This window comes from Alligator mississippiensis, chromosome 3 (assembly GCF_030867095.1).
Source record: "Alligator mississippiensis isolate rAllMis1 chromosome 3, rAllMis1, whole genome shotgun sequence".
In the NCBI taxonomy this organism is placed as follows: Eukaryota; Metazoa; Chordata; order Crocodylia; family Alligatoridae; genus Alligator; species Alligator mississippiensis.
Genome location: NC_081826.1, coordinates 131,401,478 through 131,420,474, shown reverse-complemented (window position 1 = coordinate 131,420,474; position 18,997 = coordinate 131,401,478). Strand labels below are relative to the sequence as shown.

Genomic DNA, 18,997 nt, shown 5'->3' with positions numbered 1-18,997 from the left:
GCAGAGTGGTCTGACAGGTGTATTGAGATGGGAAAATGTAAATGAGATTCTGGATAAAGATACAATGTAAAGCGCTGCCTAGAATACAGAAAAGTTATGCTGACGACCTTCAAATGACTCACAAACTTTATACATGCAGTCAATTCAGTGGCATGTGTGCACTGGGATTTCCTACTCATTGAGACAATAATCCCACCTTGGAAAAACTGCATTTGGAATTTTGCAGAGAATGTTGGCCCTTCCATTTTAAAACAGACACTGAAAAGTCAAGGAAAGTTCAAATGGTCAATTAAAATAAAAGAGTGAGCATTGATGGAGTTTAATTCCTGAAACAAAAGTAATCATAGGAGATAACACTATAAACTTATTAGGTATTAATAAAATCATAGACAAGTTTAGATGAAAAAAAGGTCCCAACACTAAGAACTTCTAAAATGTATTGTAATGCTAGGAGATGTAAAAATGGGTGCAATTGAACCAGAACTCCAGTTCTGGTGATGTATGGAGATGTATGGAGCTGTTAGTTTTCAGGAGTTTGTATCTACTTTAACATTTGGAACCTAGCAGCTGGACAGCTCAAGAGAAGTCTTGTCAGAAGGAGCTGCAGCAGGGCATGGCTGAAAGCTAAACTAAAGAATGAAGTGGAGTTAGATGTAGTCTGTAAACATGGTGCCAACTCAGTTTATTTGGTTAATATTTTCCATGTAAGACCACTGCAGGTAAATAAAGAGGTGTAATTGGTCAAATGGATTTTAAAAACTTCAGTACAATTACCTGAGATTTACACAGATATGTAACAGAAAGCAGAATTTGGTCTGCGGTCACTTCCCTGGATAATTTAAAGTCTAACTTTCCCACTAGGCAATGAAAATAAGCCACCTAATAAGATAACAGAGTCTCTATCAGTAACAGGGTTTATCAATGCAGTTAGAAAAAACTCAGGCGGGATTCCTGAAGAGTAATATGCTATTTGATTTATTAGGGTTGGGGCAGATGACCTGATAGAGGACTTAAATCCAATAGTACTCAAGCTTTTGGCCCCATAGGCCAGATAAGTTACACAGGGATGGTCTGTGGGCCAGATGAAACCCAGTGCACCAGGATTGGGCCCTAGGCATAGCACCATTTCCCCCTCTCACCTGACCCTGCACACTAGAATTGGGTCCTGGCATGCCCCAATTCTGGCATGTTCTCAGCCAGCCGTGCACACTGGGATCAGGCACCCAATCCAGCACACAGGGCCCAGGACCCCCCAGAGGTCCAGAAATTTGGCAGGAGGGGAGCAGTGCCATTACTCCCCTACCACCTGTGTGGAGCCAAGTGGGCTGGTTCATGTGGCACTGTGGGCCAGATCTGGTCTGTGGGACCCAGGGGTTGAGCACCTCTGCTTCAATCCATTCGCCTATGATATAATTCTTCATACTTGTCATACAAGTCGCTACATCACCTCAATTTTTCAGAGAGGTGGGGCCAATGAGGTTTTGCACTGAAAGAGGCAGGAAACTCAGAACAAGTACAAGGTTGTTGCCCTTGTTTCCCCCTGGTCTGCACATTTAACAGTGTTATAAGGAGCTGCTTTGAAAATGGCTCTGCCCTGACTCTGCTGCTGAGTCCAACAGTGTACCACATGTGGTACATCTGCATTGTACTGCCAACCCCAAATATTAAAAGATTGTGACTCATAGCCAAAAAAAAAAAAAAAGTAAAGCAAGCAAAGCTAAAGAGATCATAATAAACCTGTGGTTCTTTTTATTGCCTACTAGTTTTTAATCCTTAAGGTATACTGTGACATTTTGTTTTCCCCAAGCTTTTCTGAGTAACCATGAGCCAAGAAACTTAATATTTTTTAATGAAAACTGAGTCTCACCTAATCTTTTGATGTGAATCTGTATGAAAACCTACAAATATCTTGATACTCATGATAAAACTTTGCATGTTGTTTGTTATCACCCGACTGCCTGTGAAATGCTGTTGTATTTAGCATCACTGCTACTATTCCAAGGCATCAGTAATGAGGAAGGTGGTGAAGGGATATGGATTACCCACCTGCCACAGTTGCATGTCTTCTTAGGAACCCTGAAGAACAGCTTTTCTACCAGATGTTGTCAAGCTCAGGCGTTCAGTCTAATCAGTGTCTCCGTTCTCACGGCAGCATTCCAAGAAGAAAAGGGGCACAGAGCATGCAAGTGCCATATATTTATTAGTAAAAGCATCTTCGATTTGTGATGTCAATGAATGAACAATATTTTAATCCTGTGTCTAAAAGGCCCCACCACACATGCACACATAGCAGTTTGCCAGTATCGAGGTAGCAAACTGGTAAACACTGACCTGTTTTTCTCTTCTAAAGCAATAAATATGCAGGTCTCAGTTAGTTTATAGTCAGCAAAGCACCACCTTCTTTGGGAACAGCAAGGGTGTGAAAGCAGCCTACAGAGCCTGCTGTCAGCAGTGGGTGTCTCAGCCCACACCCAGTCAATAATCATTAGGAACTGAAAAGGCAAAGGGAATGGGGCCAGCTGAGGCAAAAGAGATTACAGTAATGCAGGAGTACAGAAATATGGCTTTTATTCCTTCAGAGCTATCAATTCTTGTTGTTTTATTAGGACTAAGCACACTACTGCAATTCATTCCTACCTTGTGATTTTTATGTTTATGGTTTGACTTAGTAGTTCATTTGGAAGTGTTTCTCATGAAATAGGAGGGTAGTCCTTTAAAGAGAGGTGCCAGGGGGTGGGGAAAGAAAGAGAGAAAGAGAAAGTGGGTTGATTTATATTATCTCCAAACTATGTTTCTTTGGAAAGGATGAAGGAAAAAAGCACCTTTGTCTCCTTCCAGCTGTTAGAATACATAGCGGGACTCCAGGAACACAGTCCTGCATGGCCGTTTATAGCTGTTATGTTTTTCTAGGTTTAATCTGGACTACAGCCATCACTGTATACACATGGATGTCTGTAGTCTGAATTAACATTAGGTCTACTTCAAATTCACTAATCCTGATTGAATGAGGATTAAAATTAATGCAGACTAAAGCGGCCCAAACTAGGCCAACTAATTAAACTGTATTAATTAACAGGTATATATAGAAGGTATCTAGTGCTTCCTGTTGCTCATGCCCACCACCAGGCGTAGCAAGTGAGTGCAGTTTTGTGGCCCTGGCTGTGAGTGGTGGACAGAGGTACCCAAATGCATGAAAACCTCCATGACTATCAATGACAGGTTTACTAACTCTTAATTCAAACTGAAATTTGATTTGAACTGTATGATGTGAATCAGTTGACATGCTTTAGAAAACAGTGAGCATGTCTACAAACGGCCCATGAGACAAGATACTGAAATTCAGTGGAAGCCAGTCAAAATAAGGAAAGGGTTTTGACACTATTTCTTGCCCTTGGTGAACCCCATCTTTACTTTAGGTAAATTCCCTTTGACTTCAGTGATAGACCTGCCTTCGTAATACAGATCCTTATGGTATGGCAGTGAAAGAAGAAGTATTCTTGTAGCGGGAAAAACATCCCCTCTGTAAGAAGGGATGTATATCAGGGTGCGAGGGGTTAATAAGGAAGATTGCTTCAGCTGGGTCCAGATTTAGCAGTAGCCACAGCAAAAGCAGCCTTAGAAAGAGAGACTACCATGTACTTTTTTAGCAATAATAGCAGCTCACTGAGGAAGATGGGAGGGCAGAAGGACGTATGGAAGTGATGTGTTTTTGTTTCCAACTTTGTTTATCAGACAGATATGTATTTTCTGTGAGCTTTCCTACTTGGCCTGACTTCCATAAGGTTGGTTCAGTGAACTGCTTTTATACGCTACACAAGGAGTAGACAAACTTTTCCAGCTCCAGGCCAGAATGACCCACACCAGCCAGAGGAAGGCAAGCGCTAGGATCTGGCCACCACCTTTCTTGGGGGCACGGGAAGAATGCCCGTGGTTGGTACTTGTCCCTACAGCTAAAGCAGCTGAATGTTTTCAAAGTCCCACATCTCTGAGCCAGATCTAATAAATACGTGGGCCTGATTCAGCCCATGGGCCATAGGTTGACAATCCCTGCTCTACACAGTATCCAGTCAAGAGAGCAATGACTAAAAATGAGCCTAACTTTTCAAGTTGGGGGGGAAGGGAAGTGTCTTTTGCTTCACTGTTTCCTGAATGGAGAGTGATGTGGTCTAAAAATCATGTTCTTCAGAGCTTGTGATCCTTGAATAAAGTCATAGGGAATACAAAGTCTTCTGGTTTCTTCTATTTTTAACTCTCACCAACGTGTTTAGCACAAGCAGACAATATCTAGCCTTGATTCAGCAATCCATACATCACAGTGGCCTCTCTGTATGAGTATTTCTCTCGGCACCCAGTCCTGTGTACCTTCTTATGAATGAGAGCTTTGACCTGGTTACCTTTCTTTCCCTCCATTTACCGCAAAGCAAGCGTTCTCATAAATGTCTTTCCCTCTCCCTAAGGACTGAGGTAGATTACTTTGCTCTTCTGTTTTTCTGCTTCTTCAGCAAAGTGCAGTGAAACGTACTTCCAAGTACAATTTTTGCCCACTTAAGCTTTTGTTATAATCACACAGTGGTGTAATGAGGAGCAGATTTAAACAGATAGACCATTTTTATGCTTGCTGAGATTTTAAAAAAATTAACAACTGGTTGTAAACTAAACTGATTAAACATCCATGATTTGGTGGCCCAAATAAAGCTTTTAGAAATGCAGAGCAGAGTTACAAATGGATTAGAAATGGGAGAACATTACCAAGTTCAAAGTCATGTGAACCTTTCAAACTATTTTGGGGACTTGGAAAGCTAGTTCAAGTCTGTGAGTTATTTTTCCTGTAGTTTAAAATGCCTCTGGGTGTGTGTTTTTCAAGATTGTTTCAATTAATCAAGGGAGAAAAACAGAAAAGCCTGTGTTTGCAGCTAAAAGAAAAGTTGTTCTGCATGTTTAGAATAGAAAAACATCCACCCACCCATCCACTTCTTCAAAATATCTATGCTGGCACAAGTGGGTAGTCTCTGCCCATATAATATAGTTATGGTAGCATTACCTATTCTTAAAGTTGCCTGATGTTTTTCATTTATAAGATTTTTTTTTCAGTTTTTTATAACTTTTGGCAAATTTTAACTGTTTGAGTTGAAACTTTCCATGCTGGCTGTCTGTCTCTAGCTAAATTGTTTCTTCTTTGGAAAGCTGTAAGCAAAAACAAAGTCAGCAGTTTCTGAGAATGTGATCTTACAAGAAAATGTGTTATGTTGCCTTCCTACAATTAAAAACCTTCTTATGATTATTTCAATGAGAAGCTCTAGTACCTGTATGCTTTGGAGCAAGGTTTGAAAAATTGGCAGGGCAGTTGTTCTGGTGTCAGGGATACATGCCTTTTGCTATTCCCATTAGAAACCGATCCAATTTGGCAAGTTAAAAACCTCTGAAAATTCTCCTTTTGCAAGTGCTCAGTTTAGACTTGTTAGAATTGCGGATTTCTGAATCTTCTATCAACTCTGATCGTGCTTCATTCCCTCACAGCAGGGACATGCTGACTGGTTTATGTTTGTACTGTTCCTATCAAGGAACTGAGTACGGTCTAGCCCAGAGCTGCACATAAGAGCAGAACTTTCCCTTCAGATGGTGCCCAGAGCTTTTTGGGACCATTGTACAGTACTACCAGATACAGGAAAAGAGTGGAGGGACTGTCTCTCCTGTGCTGTTAGTGACCTACCCATTCTGACATGCTGGAAAAGCATGTAGGTTTTCCAAGTTGGAAAAGGAAACAGCTTGACATATGCAGAGAGACAAGGGCTAGACTAGGGAGAAGAGTGGAAGGCAGGAAAGGAGACATAGGAGAAAGCTGGGACAAGTTGCTGGGAAGGCAGCTTTGGGATTAACTAGGGAAGGCGCCCAGAGACTATGACCTGAAGGTGTCAGGGAGACAGAGTGGATTTGGCATTGGGATTGATGGAAGACCTGCACTCGTTTGGCAAGAAGACTAGGAGTGGGAGCTAGTGGATGGAGAGGGAGAAGGCAGGTTGAGCCACCCTTAAATTGCAGTTGAGGCAGAGTTGGTCTCTGGCTGATTCTGGAATGATGGGGGTATCATGGAGATGCAAAGACAGGTTCTTTCCTACCCACCATAGGCTGAACAAACTCTGCCAGACTGGGGAACCTGGACTGTACTTTGGTACTTAATAAACCTGCTGTTTCTTGTGTCTTTATACCACTACTGACCAACTAGGAGATAACAACCTAGGATTTTACCTGGTGCATTATATGCAGCAGATCCTACAACCATAAAGGAAAGGCCTAGCTCTGGTCTTTTCACAGAGGTACCATATAACCTTGGAGAGATGTAGCAGGAAGCACCCACACAGAAAAAATAGCAAGGAGGTTGAGAAACAGTGATCCCCCCCCCCCCCGGTTGTTGGGGGTTTTTTTTGGGGGGGGGAGGTTGTTTTGGGGCTTTTTTTGCAGATAGTCTGCTTGATTACAATTTACCCTGCAATGGTATCTTTTATTTACAACAAGCCTGATTCTACCCCCACTTGTACTTTGGCAAAGTTTACATCTGATCTTTGTGGTTCAGATCCATCTCTCATTTTAGCAAAATACTGATAATTTGTCCCAAGTTATTACTGATCAAAAATGCCAGTGCAAGCTTTGCCAATTAACAGGACATCATACCAACAGCTAGTAGTGTATGAAAATATCCCCAGATTTTGCAAGTCCTATTAATCTTTTTATATAAGCAACAGAACAACATTGCATGAGCAGCGGGCAATATTCTACTTGCATGTGTATGAAGCAGGTGAGATTTAGATGCTTATTTTTTGGATATTGACTGAATAGTAGCTACCAAAACAGAGACTACAAGTCTATTCTAAAACTTCTCTGACTTTGAATTTCCAAGTAGGGTTACAATTGTCACCAACTTTGTTTTGATACTTAGATGTTGGATAGGTGTCACAGTCTTAATACTGAAAAATTCAAATATTGTGGAGCTCTGCTGAATTCCAGTGTTCCAGGGCTGCAAGAAAGTCTTGGCAGGAAAAGGGAATAAGTGGGAAGGAAGATAAGCTTGGAGGGAGCTCTGTGATTACAGAAACCAGTCCCCTACCAACACAAGTAGTCACATCTGTATGCTTTTCATATATTGATTGTGGTTAACTGAAACAATAATAGTAGCTAAGGGTTTTTCAATTCTTACTACTCACAAAATAGTCACCTAAATAATCTGTCTTTACTGGTGTAGAACTGCAATATTTCTCTTACGGTATTTTTCCATCACTTTCTTCCCCTCCTCAATGAGCATCAAACTCTGAATGAAAGCACCACTACAAAATACCTAGTACTTTTATAATCCCCCTCAGTAAAATCTCTTTCAGGATTCTTCATCAACAGCAGCTGTTTAATGGACTACCCAATGCACATAGAACTACTCAGGAGTGATGTGCTAAGCTTTATCATTTTGCTAATATACAGAGACAGAAAACTGAAACCTCTGTCATATTTTCTCTTCTGTTTGACTGTCTGTGTAGTTCTACAAGAAGTTATTATTAAAACATTCAATTTTTCCTCCTCTTTTTTTTTCTGGGTGAAAAATAGCTGAGGAAGTGGAAAGACTGGCTGCAATGCGTTCAGACTCTCTAGTACCAGGAACCCACACACCTCCAATCAGGAGAAGAAGCAAATTTGCCACTCTAGGAAGGATTTTCAAACCCTGGAAATGGAGGAAGAAGAAGAGTGAAAAATTCAAACATACGTCAGCAGGTAACAAGCACCCTTTGGCTGTTCTTTAACTGTGGGCTCAATGGGTTAAGAAGGAAATAGATATTCATAAGCAAATAATATAATCCCAATTTATGGTTGAATTTACTGTTATAATAGACTTGTTGGAAATGTCACCCAGCTTCTGAAATATGCTTAATTTTTTGTTGCCGGTTTGTTTGTTTGTTTATTTTTGTGATGTTTTAAAGGCTGATAGAACATTTCGTGAAGTCTCCCTGTTGCTTGCCATTAAGCAAAACTTGCCATAGCTAAGTACACAACCTGCTCTATTAGCAAAGTTCATTACAGTGAAGTAACCCAAATAAAGTCTTGTTTCTCACAGGACAGAAACCAACATGCAGGGTATACATGCAGCCGGTTCAATAAAAGGACAAACTCAGTGAAGAATGCAATTATTTTCAAACTTCTAAAAAAGTTTTTATGAACAAGGAAGAATAAAAGTGAAAGTGGAAAAAACAGATGACATTTGGCTTTAATGCAAATTAAATACTTATAAATTCCTTATTCCAGTGGGCTGGAATGACCAGCAGCCCCTCTGTAATGTATGAGGATCTCTTTTCTGCATACCCTTTCAGATTCTGAGTCTTAGAGTATTTTTTAAAATTGTATTGAAAAGCAGGAAACAAAACCATATGTTTATCCTGGAAATAAGGTTGAGCCAAAACCCCAGAGGTAAACACTTGTCAGCCTAGGGAGTTTGTATCTGTATTTGCTCTTGATCCCTTCTCTGTTATATATTCAGAGACCTCTTCCCTGCAGCCCACACAGAGATTGATAATATGTGAATGGACATGTTTCTGCAAATCTTGATCTTGGATTGGCAAAACAAGAATTTTCACTGCCGACCTCTTTATGATGGTAGAATCAGACACACAACACTGTGAAGCTTGCAACTTCTAAGTGCCAGCAGGGATTTGGAATAGAACCAAGGTTGCCAACCTTCTGTAAATTTACAGCTAATCTGTAAAAGAAGTGGTTAAAAGCGCTGATCCAGAAAGCCTATAAAAATATTTTGATATCCATAAAATTTATGGACACATGGAAACCCTGCTGCTGCCCAGCGGGGCCTTTACAAAGCAGAAATGCTTGGAAATTGCACGCATGGAGTCAAGCTTCTTTCTTCCTTGCTCTTAGTGGGAGGAGGCAGGCCAGGGAAAGTCTGCCTTGTAGAGAGCATGTCTGAACACATGGGGCATGGCATAGAGCAGGGGTAGGCAAAATGCAGCCCGGGGGCTGGATGCAGCCCACCAGACGATTCTATCCATCCCGCAGGGCCCCTAAAAAATTTAGAAAATTACTATTTATCTGCCCCTGGCTGCCTTTCATGTGGCCCTTGATGGCTTGCCAAAACTCAGTAAGCAGCCCTCTGCCCAAAATAATTGCCTGCCCCTGGCATAGAGTGTCCCCATCCTGCACTCAAGTTCCCTCTTCCCTTTTGTCCAGACTTTGGAGCACATGTCCCCTCTGAGTCCCCTGGGTTTGGTGCAAGTAGCACAGATCTGGCTGGGGGGAGGAGTGAAGTACCCTGGGGACTGGACACAAAAAGCCCACCAGCATGGCCCAGGAGACAGACATGCTCCAGGGATAGAGAACAGACCCTGGAATCCACACTGTGGTGGGGAGATCAGGGTGCTGCAGGGTCAGGGTTGCCCTCAAAGTAGTGCGTCTTGGCCCTTCCTCAAACCTAGCCCCATTACACGAGCCTCCTGCAGGGCACCCCAAGCCTCAGCTACCCCCATCAGAGCTCTGTCTGGAGCTGGACTCAGGCACTAGCTTGCCTTGTGACAAGCAAGAGCTGCCTGCACCCCAGAGAGATATGGCTTCTTCCCCTGGTCCATACACATCACAGAGGCTCCAGGGAAGTCCAAGCTGCAGGGGCTGTGTAGACTACAACTGCTGGAAAGGCACAGAGCCAGCCAGCAGGACTGCTGGGTTTTTTTCACACCAGCCTCCTTGGGGGCCCCTCCAGTACGTGCCCTCTGGGGAAGGGAGATTCACTGTGTGTGTATATGAGAGAGCAAGCAGTAATTTGCACTACATTTATGCAATATTATGTCAGTAAACATTTTTCATTGTCTATAAGAAGTTTGCAGATTGTCAGTAAAAAAGTTCTTGGGTTGGCAAGTTCTCTGGGCTGTTTACAACACAAAACTTGTAGTGTAGACAAAAATGTGTCCCTTGATCTCCCTGGTCCATACTTGTACAACAAAAGTCTCTTACTTAAGTGGGAATTCTTTTAGGAATATGAGTACATTTTTGCATGGTTAAAGGCTAAATCTGCTCTTCAACTCTGGTTTTATAACTGATGTCTTGTCAGATAGGCAAAGACAAGTGAACTGGAATAAGTGACTGTGTTACCTTGAGTGACTGTCTTATTTTTTGGCTTGACAGCTGAGAAGCTATTCATACCAAGATGACATGATTTTTGCAGAAAAAAATGGCCTGTCCTTCATGTTGTGTATCGGTTATTATTGTAGTGCGGTACCTGTAGTTGCACAGTTTCTGTGAGAATCACATAGCTCTTCATGCAGGCTAGCTTCCAACTAACTCCTGCAGCTAGGGCTAGCTGGGCAGACATGCTCACACATTGGTCAGCACAGGCTAAAGAAAACATTGGAGTGTTTACCCAATGTGTCCCATTTCTTGACTGAATTTTGCAACCTGTTCTCAGTTCTGTGTTGCCACAGGCAGCTTTTAAAGGTAACTTTGCTATGTTGACACAAACTAGGGTTCTTTCTTACAGATGACCTATCTAGTGGACATCATAGACTGTGAGTGTAGAAGGGCACACATTTTAAGATTATCTTGTTTGTAAGCATAAATATCAACTTGTTCCAAACTTTGGATCCAGATCTATGGTTTCAATCTGGAATTTGGCCTAGCAGCATCTCTAGATATACGAGTAGTGTAAGGGGATTTTCAAAACAATGTATGGAAAGGATTAGCCAAAAATGCAGTTTTTCTTGGAGTATTTTTTCCCAATGGCAGGGTTATAAATCCCTTAGCAGTAGTGAATTTTAATAGAAACTCCATGGCAGGCTCTTAACTCAACAAAACAACCAGACTACGCCATAAACATCTATTAGTCAAAGCATTCTAGACAGTTATTAAATTTAATTAAACTCAGTCACATTTTCATTTATGATACAATTAATGTTTTAAAAGACAGTTTCTTATCTAGAGCTCCATTTTTTTCCTTAATTACCATAAGGGATTGAGGACCCTTGGAAGCAATGAGCAGCCTAATAATATTGACAGAAATAGCTATGGAAGCATAATAAAACTTCTAAATGGCAAGATTGTATCTCTTGATGGGGCTGTTCCTTTTATCTCAGTGATTCGCAACCTCATTAGACTCAAGATACCCCTTGTTAGACTCAAGGAACCCTTTGAAAAATGCCCTCTTAGGGCACCTATATATGTGCCAGGTGTCTGGGGGTGTCTGATGCCATAGCCCTGGCATCTGGGGGCACCCTCTGGCAGGGCGGGGGGGGGGGGGGACAGGCAGGTGTGGGTGAGGAGTGAGGGGCACTGGCAGGGCCAGGGGGCTCTGGGTGAGGAGTGAGGGGCACCTGGAGGGAGTGGGGGGCTGCAGGTTGGGAGTGAGAGGCCATGCTGAAGCAATGGAGTCATAAAAGGGGTCATGCTGAGGAAAAGGTTGGAAAGCACTGGTCTAGAAATAAAGGGCATTTTTACACGTTCTCTGGGATGTGGCACGAGGTGTTTTAATTAGTGAGCTGTGCTAATTAAAGGCACCCATGCATCATGTGTATCAGTGTCCCCACATGTCCCCATACTGAAAAAATGGCAGCAGGGCACTTTGAACTAAAGCTCAGCGAATATGTTTTATTTCAAAGTGTTCCACCACCATTTTTTCACTGTAGCGATGTACAGGGACGCTGATACATGTGACATGGAAGGCTGCAAGAGCACATCAATTTCTGTGCTCCAGCACACTGAATTAATCGAATCTGCTCTGACATACTGGATTTCCAAAGTTTTCTAAAGCTTTTAAAGAGTCTATATAAAACTCCTAACCTGTTTGACACTGGGTGATAATTGGACAATATAAGCCATGATTCTGCAGCTGGATCTCTCTGGAGTGCCAGAGTCAAATGTGTAGAATTAAAATATAGACAAATTGGACACATCTACTTGTGTACTCTAAAGTGTCACAAAAACATGCTTTTTAGCTAATGCACATTAAAATAGGCTAACGCGCCTTTTTCTGTGCCTAATGTGCATTACCTAAAGCACATTAATGAACATGTAGACATGCCCACTCAGGCTGTCTTTCAGATAATCCAAGACTAAGGCTTTAAAAACTGTCTGAAAATCTTAGCCCAGTTTTCCCAAAGGGGCCTCTGCTTGTAGATGCCCAGCAATAGAACTGATTTTCAAAGATACTGCATAGAGGTAGCCTTTCTTTCTTTGTTTTTTCTTTTTTTTCCCAAAAAGCAAATTTAGAAACAAAAGGACAGTTTTGGTTGGACCAAAATTATTTGTGAGTTTAGATTTAATTTGGCACTTAACTCTAAAGGCTGTTTCTGAAAACTTGATCCGTTGTCTTTCAGTGGAGTGAACAAGGAGAGGCTGGAGAGCTCTCATTCCTTTAACTGGGTTGGACCATAGGTTTCACAAAGGTCACTTTCAGCCATGCAAACAGAGTAGCATCCAAAAATGTACTGAAAAATTGCTTGGCAAGACTGAGCAGAAGTTGGATCTTTTCAATCTCTAGTGTCTGTGTTGCTGGAATTACAAATTATGCATTATTTTTAGATTTGGCATTTTAAATGGACTAAAATCTCAGAAGTACTAAATTATATTCAGAAGATGCAGCTATGCTTCTTACACAGAAGGCAATTGTAGCATTTGTCTATTTTTACACATGCATTGCTAAATGGGAGCTTCTGAAGAAAAAGGATGTTTATTCCACTGTATAGCAGAATCTTTGTGTTTTCTTGAAATCTGGTACATGACATATTTCTAGTCTTTAAGTTTAGCTAGACTGAAAAGGCTTTTTGAGACTATATTCATCCCTTTGCCAGCGCTACACATGCTTTAATGGAACATTTGTGAAAAGGGCCCTTAAATGTGTCCCATCTTACAGGAAAGGAATGTTTAATAAGGCCGTTTGGTTTTTATGCTAATTACACTTCCAGCTGCTGTGAAGATTATATGAAACCACCCCAAACTATAGTACCACAGCATAATTCTGCATTAATGTATTCTTGCAAAAATAATGTCATAATACAATTAATCTATTAGAGAATTTACAGTGTGTTCCAATGCTTAAAAAATAAGTGCAGTGAAATGTACTGTTAATACCATAATCCTTTACCTTTTATGAGGGCTGCAATACCACAAGTTAGAGATATTTGGAGAAACATTTTACCAACAAAATTTGAAATAATAAAATCTTTAGTTTTGGGGACGTTAACTTCTGAAAGGGCTTATCCTGTTTCATCTGAAAAAGTGGTCTGCAGCCTCAGCTGCCATTATAGTAACATATGTATAGACAACCCCCATGACAACAGACAGGTACTTAAAGGCTGGCTTCTATACAGTTTAATTTTATTTTTAGATTCCCCTTGAAGTGTGGAAGCTAATAACCCTGTTTCCTAAACTAGTGGCTTTCCTTCATGTGCTCACTGTTTTTCTACCTTTTTATAGAAGTAGATAAAGATATCATTATAGATGGGACCAACCAGTCTGTTATAAGGCCAGGAGACAGAAGAACAAGGTACAGGGCATCCAAATGTAGCCCAAGAGCCAGATGTAGTCAGGAGACTCCTGCGAGAGGGTGACCACGGGCAACTCTTCCTTTTCTTACACACTGGGCACATCTATACAAGATGCTTTACTGCACAACAGAGTAATTTGCTGTGAATTAAAGTGTCACTGTCTCCACATCCATGACAATTAGGGCGCAGTAGACTAATTTACTGTGCTGCCAGATAGTCCTGTCAGATACAAGTGGTATCAGGCAGTGCAGTAAATTACTGCTCTTAAGCGCATGTGTAGACAGTGATGTTAGGATTAGTTTACTCCAGCTTAGATTGAGCCAGAGTATATTCAGTTGCATTGACTGCATGTGTAGATGTGCCCAGAGGGCAACACTGACTGGTTACAGGTCTTCATTCCTGGCAAAAATCACACAGTTTGATTTCTACTATTCTAGCAAAGAAAAAATAATAGAAACAAGTATAATAGAAACAGGTATTAAAATTGTATGGATTTGTGTATCAATATATATGCATTTGTGTGTCTCAGATTTTGGCAAACTTCAGTCCTTTGTTGTACAGAATTTGAGTACTTCTACTGCAAGAGACATAAATCCCCAGTGTACTGCCATTGGATTTATTGCAGTTATACCAGAGATGAACTTGACCCTTTGAATTCTAGAGCAATAAAGTATAAAACCTACTACACCTTTCAAATGGTACTGTAGTTTGACCTTCATACAGGAAAATTGTTGGATGTGTTCACTGAAAATTGATGTTGAGGGGGTTTTATTCCTATTTCAGTATCATACTCTCAATCTGTATTTCCTACAGCAGGATAAATGAAGCAGGGATCCCTCAGGCGAGCATGGAAGTACACTGAATGAGTGCTGTTCTAGCAGTGACCTGCTTCATGTCTGACCTATATTTTGATTGGGCTACTGATTATTGCACTAATGTAAGCACATAGTTCAATTACTCTAGTTTTATGGGTTGTTGTAATGATTTTAGAGATTGCCCTATATTTGGTTATCTCTGAATCATGCTAAAAAGACATATATCAAATGAATAGCATACTGTCAGTGTGAATCAGGATCCCATTGATAATGACCTGTAAATATAAGTACTAATAACAACTAGCTTCATTGGTTGATTTGAGGACTGTTGGATGGAGAATTGCAAACTTATCTGAATAGATGGTTGTTTTGAGGCATAAATTGTGACCAGAAAGTGACTAGGAATTACCCTGTTAACTAAGGTATAAAACTGACCTTGACTTAAAATCAAGCATTGCCTGATGTACAGCAATGTTTCTCTTTCTAAGAAGCTTAGTCTACAGAGGAACACTCAGAGAAGTTCACCTAAATGAACTAAAGCTGTGACATTAAAGTGAGTTAGTTAAAACATATGGGCTAGGGACAGATATTACACATAACCCAGTTTAAATGATCAGAAACTGGTTTAAACCTGTAACAGAACAGATGTTCAGTGCACATAAACCAGTCTGAAAATGGCTGAAACTGGTTTGAGATAAATCTGGTTGAACGTAGTATCAGATTTAACTGATTTGGGTCGAACCAGTGTATGTAATGTCTGTCCCAGATCCCTGGCTGGTTTAAGATAAACCAGACTCCCCCAGCATCCCGGAATGCAATCTGGACTGGGCGGGGCTCTCTGTTCCACAGCAGGGCTGGCTCCTCCCCTCTGCTCCCTGGCTGGAGCTCTGGCAGAGACTGCAGTCTGCTCCCCTACCTCCCCCTCATCACTCCCTGCTAAGCAAGAATTCCCCTCTCCCCTCTGCCTTGGTGAGAGGTGTCTGTGTATTAGGTACCAGATGACATGCTGGCTATGGTCCGTGCTGTGGCAGACAGGACAAAGGCAGAATCAACAGGTAGCTGGTAATGTCCCTCTGTTGTTTTTTTAATGGGGTGATAAACACTGTTCTCTATTTCCTGCTGGGCCACTCGGAGCATCCTGCCCACAGGCCCTTTATTTTACCACTGTAGAAGGGAAGGAAGGGCTGCTCGAGCACCCCGTAGCTTCTAGCCTGCGTCATTGCAGGCATGTACCTGCATTTTTTCAGTCCATAGGGGATGTCTGTGTGGTTACAAACAAGTTTAGCCTAGCCAGGTTAGACTAACCTGTAAAGATTGAATCAATTCAGGCTCAGGCTTTTTGAATGTCCGTCCCTAGCCATGAAGAGTGTATACACTCTTATTCACTTCATAAACTCAGTTGTTGTATCTTAATTCCTTAAATTACTGCCACTTTAATTCTGAATGCAATTGAACTGATCTCCATTAAATATATAGCTTTTAACTGAAAATTAGAGGTATATTTTAAGGGCTAACTTTGATGAGAACTGCACATTGTTATTCCAAGACTGCATTTGGGGGATAGAAAGAATGAGTTTAACATAGTTATTAAAGCAGGAGATGGAGACAGAAGTATTGAATTCTATTCCAGAATCTGATTCTACTAATTTGAGTCCCAGTCCTGCTCCCACAGAAGTCAGTAGATGATAATACAGCTGCTATTACAGCTATTGTGGAGCTAAATTACAGTTTTGTCGACTTTTGTGATTTTATTGACTCTGTTAATATTTGGTAGGTTTTTTTTAAGAGCACCAGCCTTTGTGATTACAGAGAAAAGCTTGAAAATGTAAAGCAAGTTCACCTTAAAGGTTTAGGAGCCAGGAAAAAGGGGAAGGGGAATTTTTTTTCTTTGAAAAAAATTACTATCTTAGAAAAAATACAAACATAAACCAGCCAAACATAATAATCTTAAGTTAGTTTTTCCAGGGCCTGAACTACAATTTTTGCTCCTTTGGGACTTGCAGTACTGAAACCAATTAAAGTTTGTAGAGGAATGTATTGGGTCCTTAACATGGTGTGTGTATATGTATATACAGAGCAGTGAGCATAATCAAAGAGAAGATTGGTAATGGTTTACATTGATTTGAAAACTACCTGTTGTTAAATGCATTTCAGTTGTCTACTATGAGATGTTCTTTTCATTACAGTAAGTTCACTCAATCTTTGTCTCTACATTTTTAGAAAAAAAGTAATTGCAAAACAGATCAATGACAGCTAACCCTTATTGACTACTTCTGGAGCTGAGTGGCAAATATATCTTACTGGGTTAGAAGATGGCAGTGCAGTGAGGCTGGTTTTACCATTGTATCTGCACGCCTTTCAGAACTGGGACTTCAGTTTGTCTTTTGATTTCCGGTTTTAATATGGCACATTATGCTGTGCCACTTTGTCTTTTAGTACTCTGTGGCTGTATCTACATGTGCACTTTATTGCAGAGCTAATAACTCAACTCTGCAGTAGAGTATCACTGTCTGCACGTGCACCGGTATTAGGGCACGGTAAATTAATTAACTCCACAGGAGGATAGTACTGTCAGGGTTAGTACTATTATGACGGGTGCTTGGTGCACGCCTGTCACTCTCAGAGGAAAGAGTGAGAAGCAGCCTGCACATGTGGTGAGAGGGGCTGATTCAGGAGTCAATAGACCAGGAGGGGCCCAGGCGTGAGGCATGTAACCCCAGGGCCTGAGCTGGGCAGGTAGTCTAGCCCTGGGAGCATTGGGAGAGGAGCTCCAGGCAGCAGGGTTGCAGCAACACTTCTAAGGTAACTACTGAGCTGGGGAAAGCAGCACTGAGGCAAGGAACAAGCCAAGCCTAGGAACAGATAGGTCTGGGAACAGGAGCAGGTGATCCTCTAGCCTGGAGAGGCATGGCAGAGAGAGGAGGGCTAGGCTGCCCAAAGGCCAGCTAGTGAATAGAGCAGCACCTGCATGGCAAGGCAGGTCTTGGAATAGATCGGCCTGGGGACAGAGGCAGTGGCCTGAGAGGGCTGGTGATGAAAAACTTGGTGGTTGTGGAAGGGACTGGAGGGGAGGTATGAAAGTCCCACCTGGCCCAGAGAGAGGGAGAGGGACCAGAAGAAGAGATAGACCTGAGGCCCACAGACAGAGAGTTTGAGCCCAAGAAGGACTAGGTACTTGATAAAAGAAGCAGTGCCTGGAAGGGACCAGGAGGGTCTGGTACCCAGGGGGGACCAAGCTCCAGTGCCTGGGACCTGCCAGAGGGCAGAGAGTAGGGCCAAAGGACCCAAGCCCATAGAAGGGATAGCCCCCCTTCAGCCACCCCAGCAAGGCTAGAGAGCCCAGAAGTCTGGAGCCCAGGAGGCGTGAGAACTGGGCCTAGGAGCTCATAGCCCATGAAGGGCATATGTTAGCAAATCACCTGCGAGGAGTGGGAGTGCATATTGGGAAAGATAGAGTCCATGAAAATAGCCCTTAAGGCAACCTGTGGTCCTAAGATAAAACCAGGCTTGGAAAGCCCTGGGCCAGCCTCCCTTTCATCAGAAATTAATAACATCAAGGCATGGCGGGCAAGTGACAGGGAGACGGTCCCAAGGGGAGCCAGGTTGGTAAGGGCTAAGCAGGGGTCATTGTGACCACCCCAGGACAAGCACTTGCTACAACTGTCCTACTGCAGAGTAACTACATGTGCTGAAATGTATGTGTTGATGGTGACAGGGGCTGGCTGGGGCATGAGGGTGCAAAAGCTCAGGGGCTGCCTGCCACCCAGCCCCACACTACAGCATCCTCATGCCCCAGCCAACCCCTCCACTGCCTGATGCCACCACCTGGAGCCCAGAGCTGACCTCCCAGCCCCCTGCCAGCCCAGGGCTGCTCCGCTCCAGCTCTAGCTGCTGTAGTCCCAGGAGCACATGCAGACACTGCACCCAAGAGCAGCTGTCTCTGGAGCACTGGAGTGTCACCTTAATTGCATATGTAGATTCACCCACTGTCTCTGAAAATCATAAAATACCTAATGGTGAAGAAACTTTTCACATGCTGTAAGTTCAGCTTTTCATTCAGATGAAGTGGACTCAATCTTTTAGTTTAACCACTGGCAATATTTGCCAATTAAAAAAAATGTTCCTTAAGATTTCACGTTTCCCAGTAGCCACTGTTTGAGTCTGCAAACACAAATCTGCTACATTCTTCCTACATTTTGCAGGACTCCCTTGGTCTCATTAATTCCTCATTTAATAGTGCATGGCTGACAGCTGCAAGTGGAAAGATAAGAATCATTGTAAGGCAGAAATACTTCTGCCTGAACATATCGTGTGTATGCTGGAAATACCTTACAGTAGGCCTGATTCTGATCCTGCTGAAACTGATTTAATCCTACCTTTCTCATGGGTTCAGGATTTTAGCAATGCAGTGCTGCATATCAGAAACTGACACTTAGAGTGAGCTCCTGAAGATCCTGTGAACTCTCTTGCCAACTATGATACCAATCCAGTGACATAGTAAGTACCCCTAACTCCAGCTGAAATCAGTGAGACTTGAGGTAAGCTCAGTAACTTGCAGAATCAAGTCCTGTGCTTTGATTCAGGACCAAAAATCTTGTCAGGATGCAAATGTGTCCTTAGACATTTTAAAATATTGATATTACCTTTTATTTTTGCTGGGATGGG

The 18,997-nt window shown here is 42.1% G+C and overlaps 1 protein-coding gene across 7 annotated transcripts in view; it reads left to right on the top strand.

Annotated features, from left to right (window-relative positions):
- PHACTR1 (phosphatase and actin regulator 1) overlaps positions 1–18,997 on the top strand; it is a 476,216-nt gene that overhangs the window by 272,465 nt on the left and 184,754 nt on the right. For all 7 annotated transcript variants that reach the window (XM_019494850.2, XM_019494855.2, XM_019494858.2 and 4 more), the window contains one exon: positions 7,591–7,755. In XM_019494850.2, the coding sequence (XP_019350395.1) occupies positions 7,591–7,755 (165 nt within the window). The remainder of the gene's footprint in view (positions 1–7,590; positions 7,756–18,997) is intronic.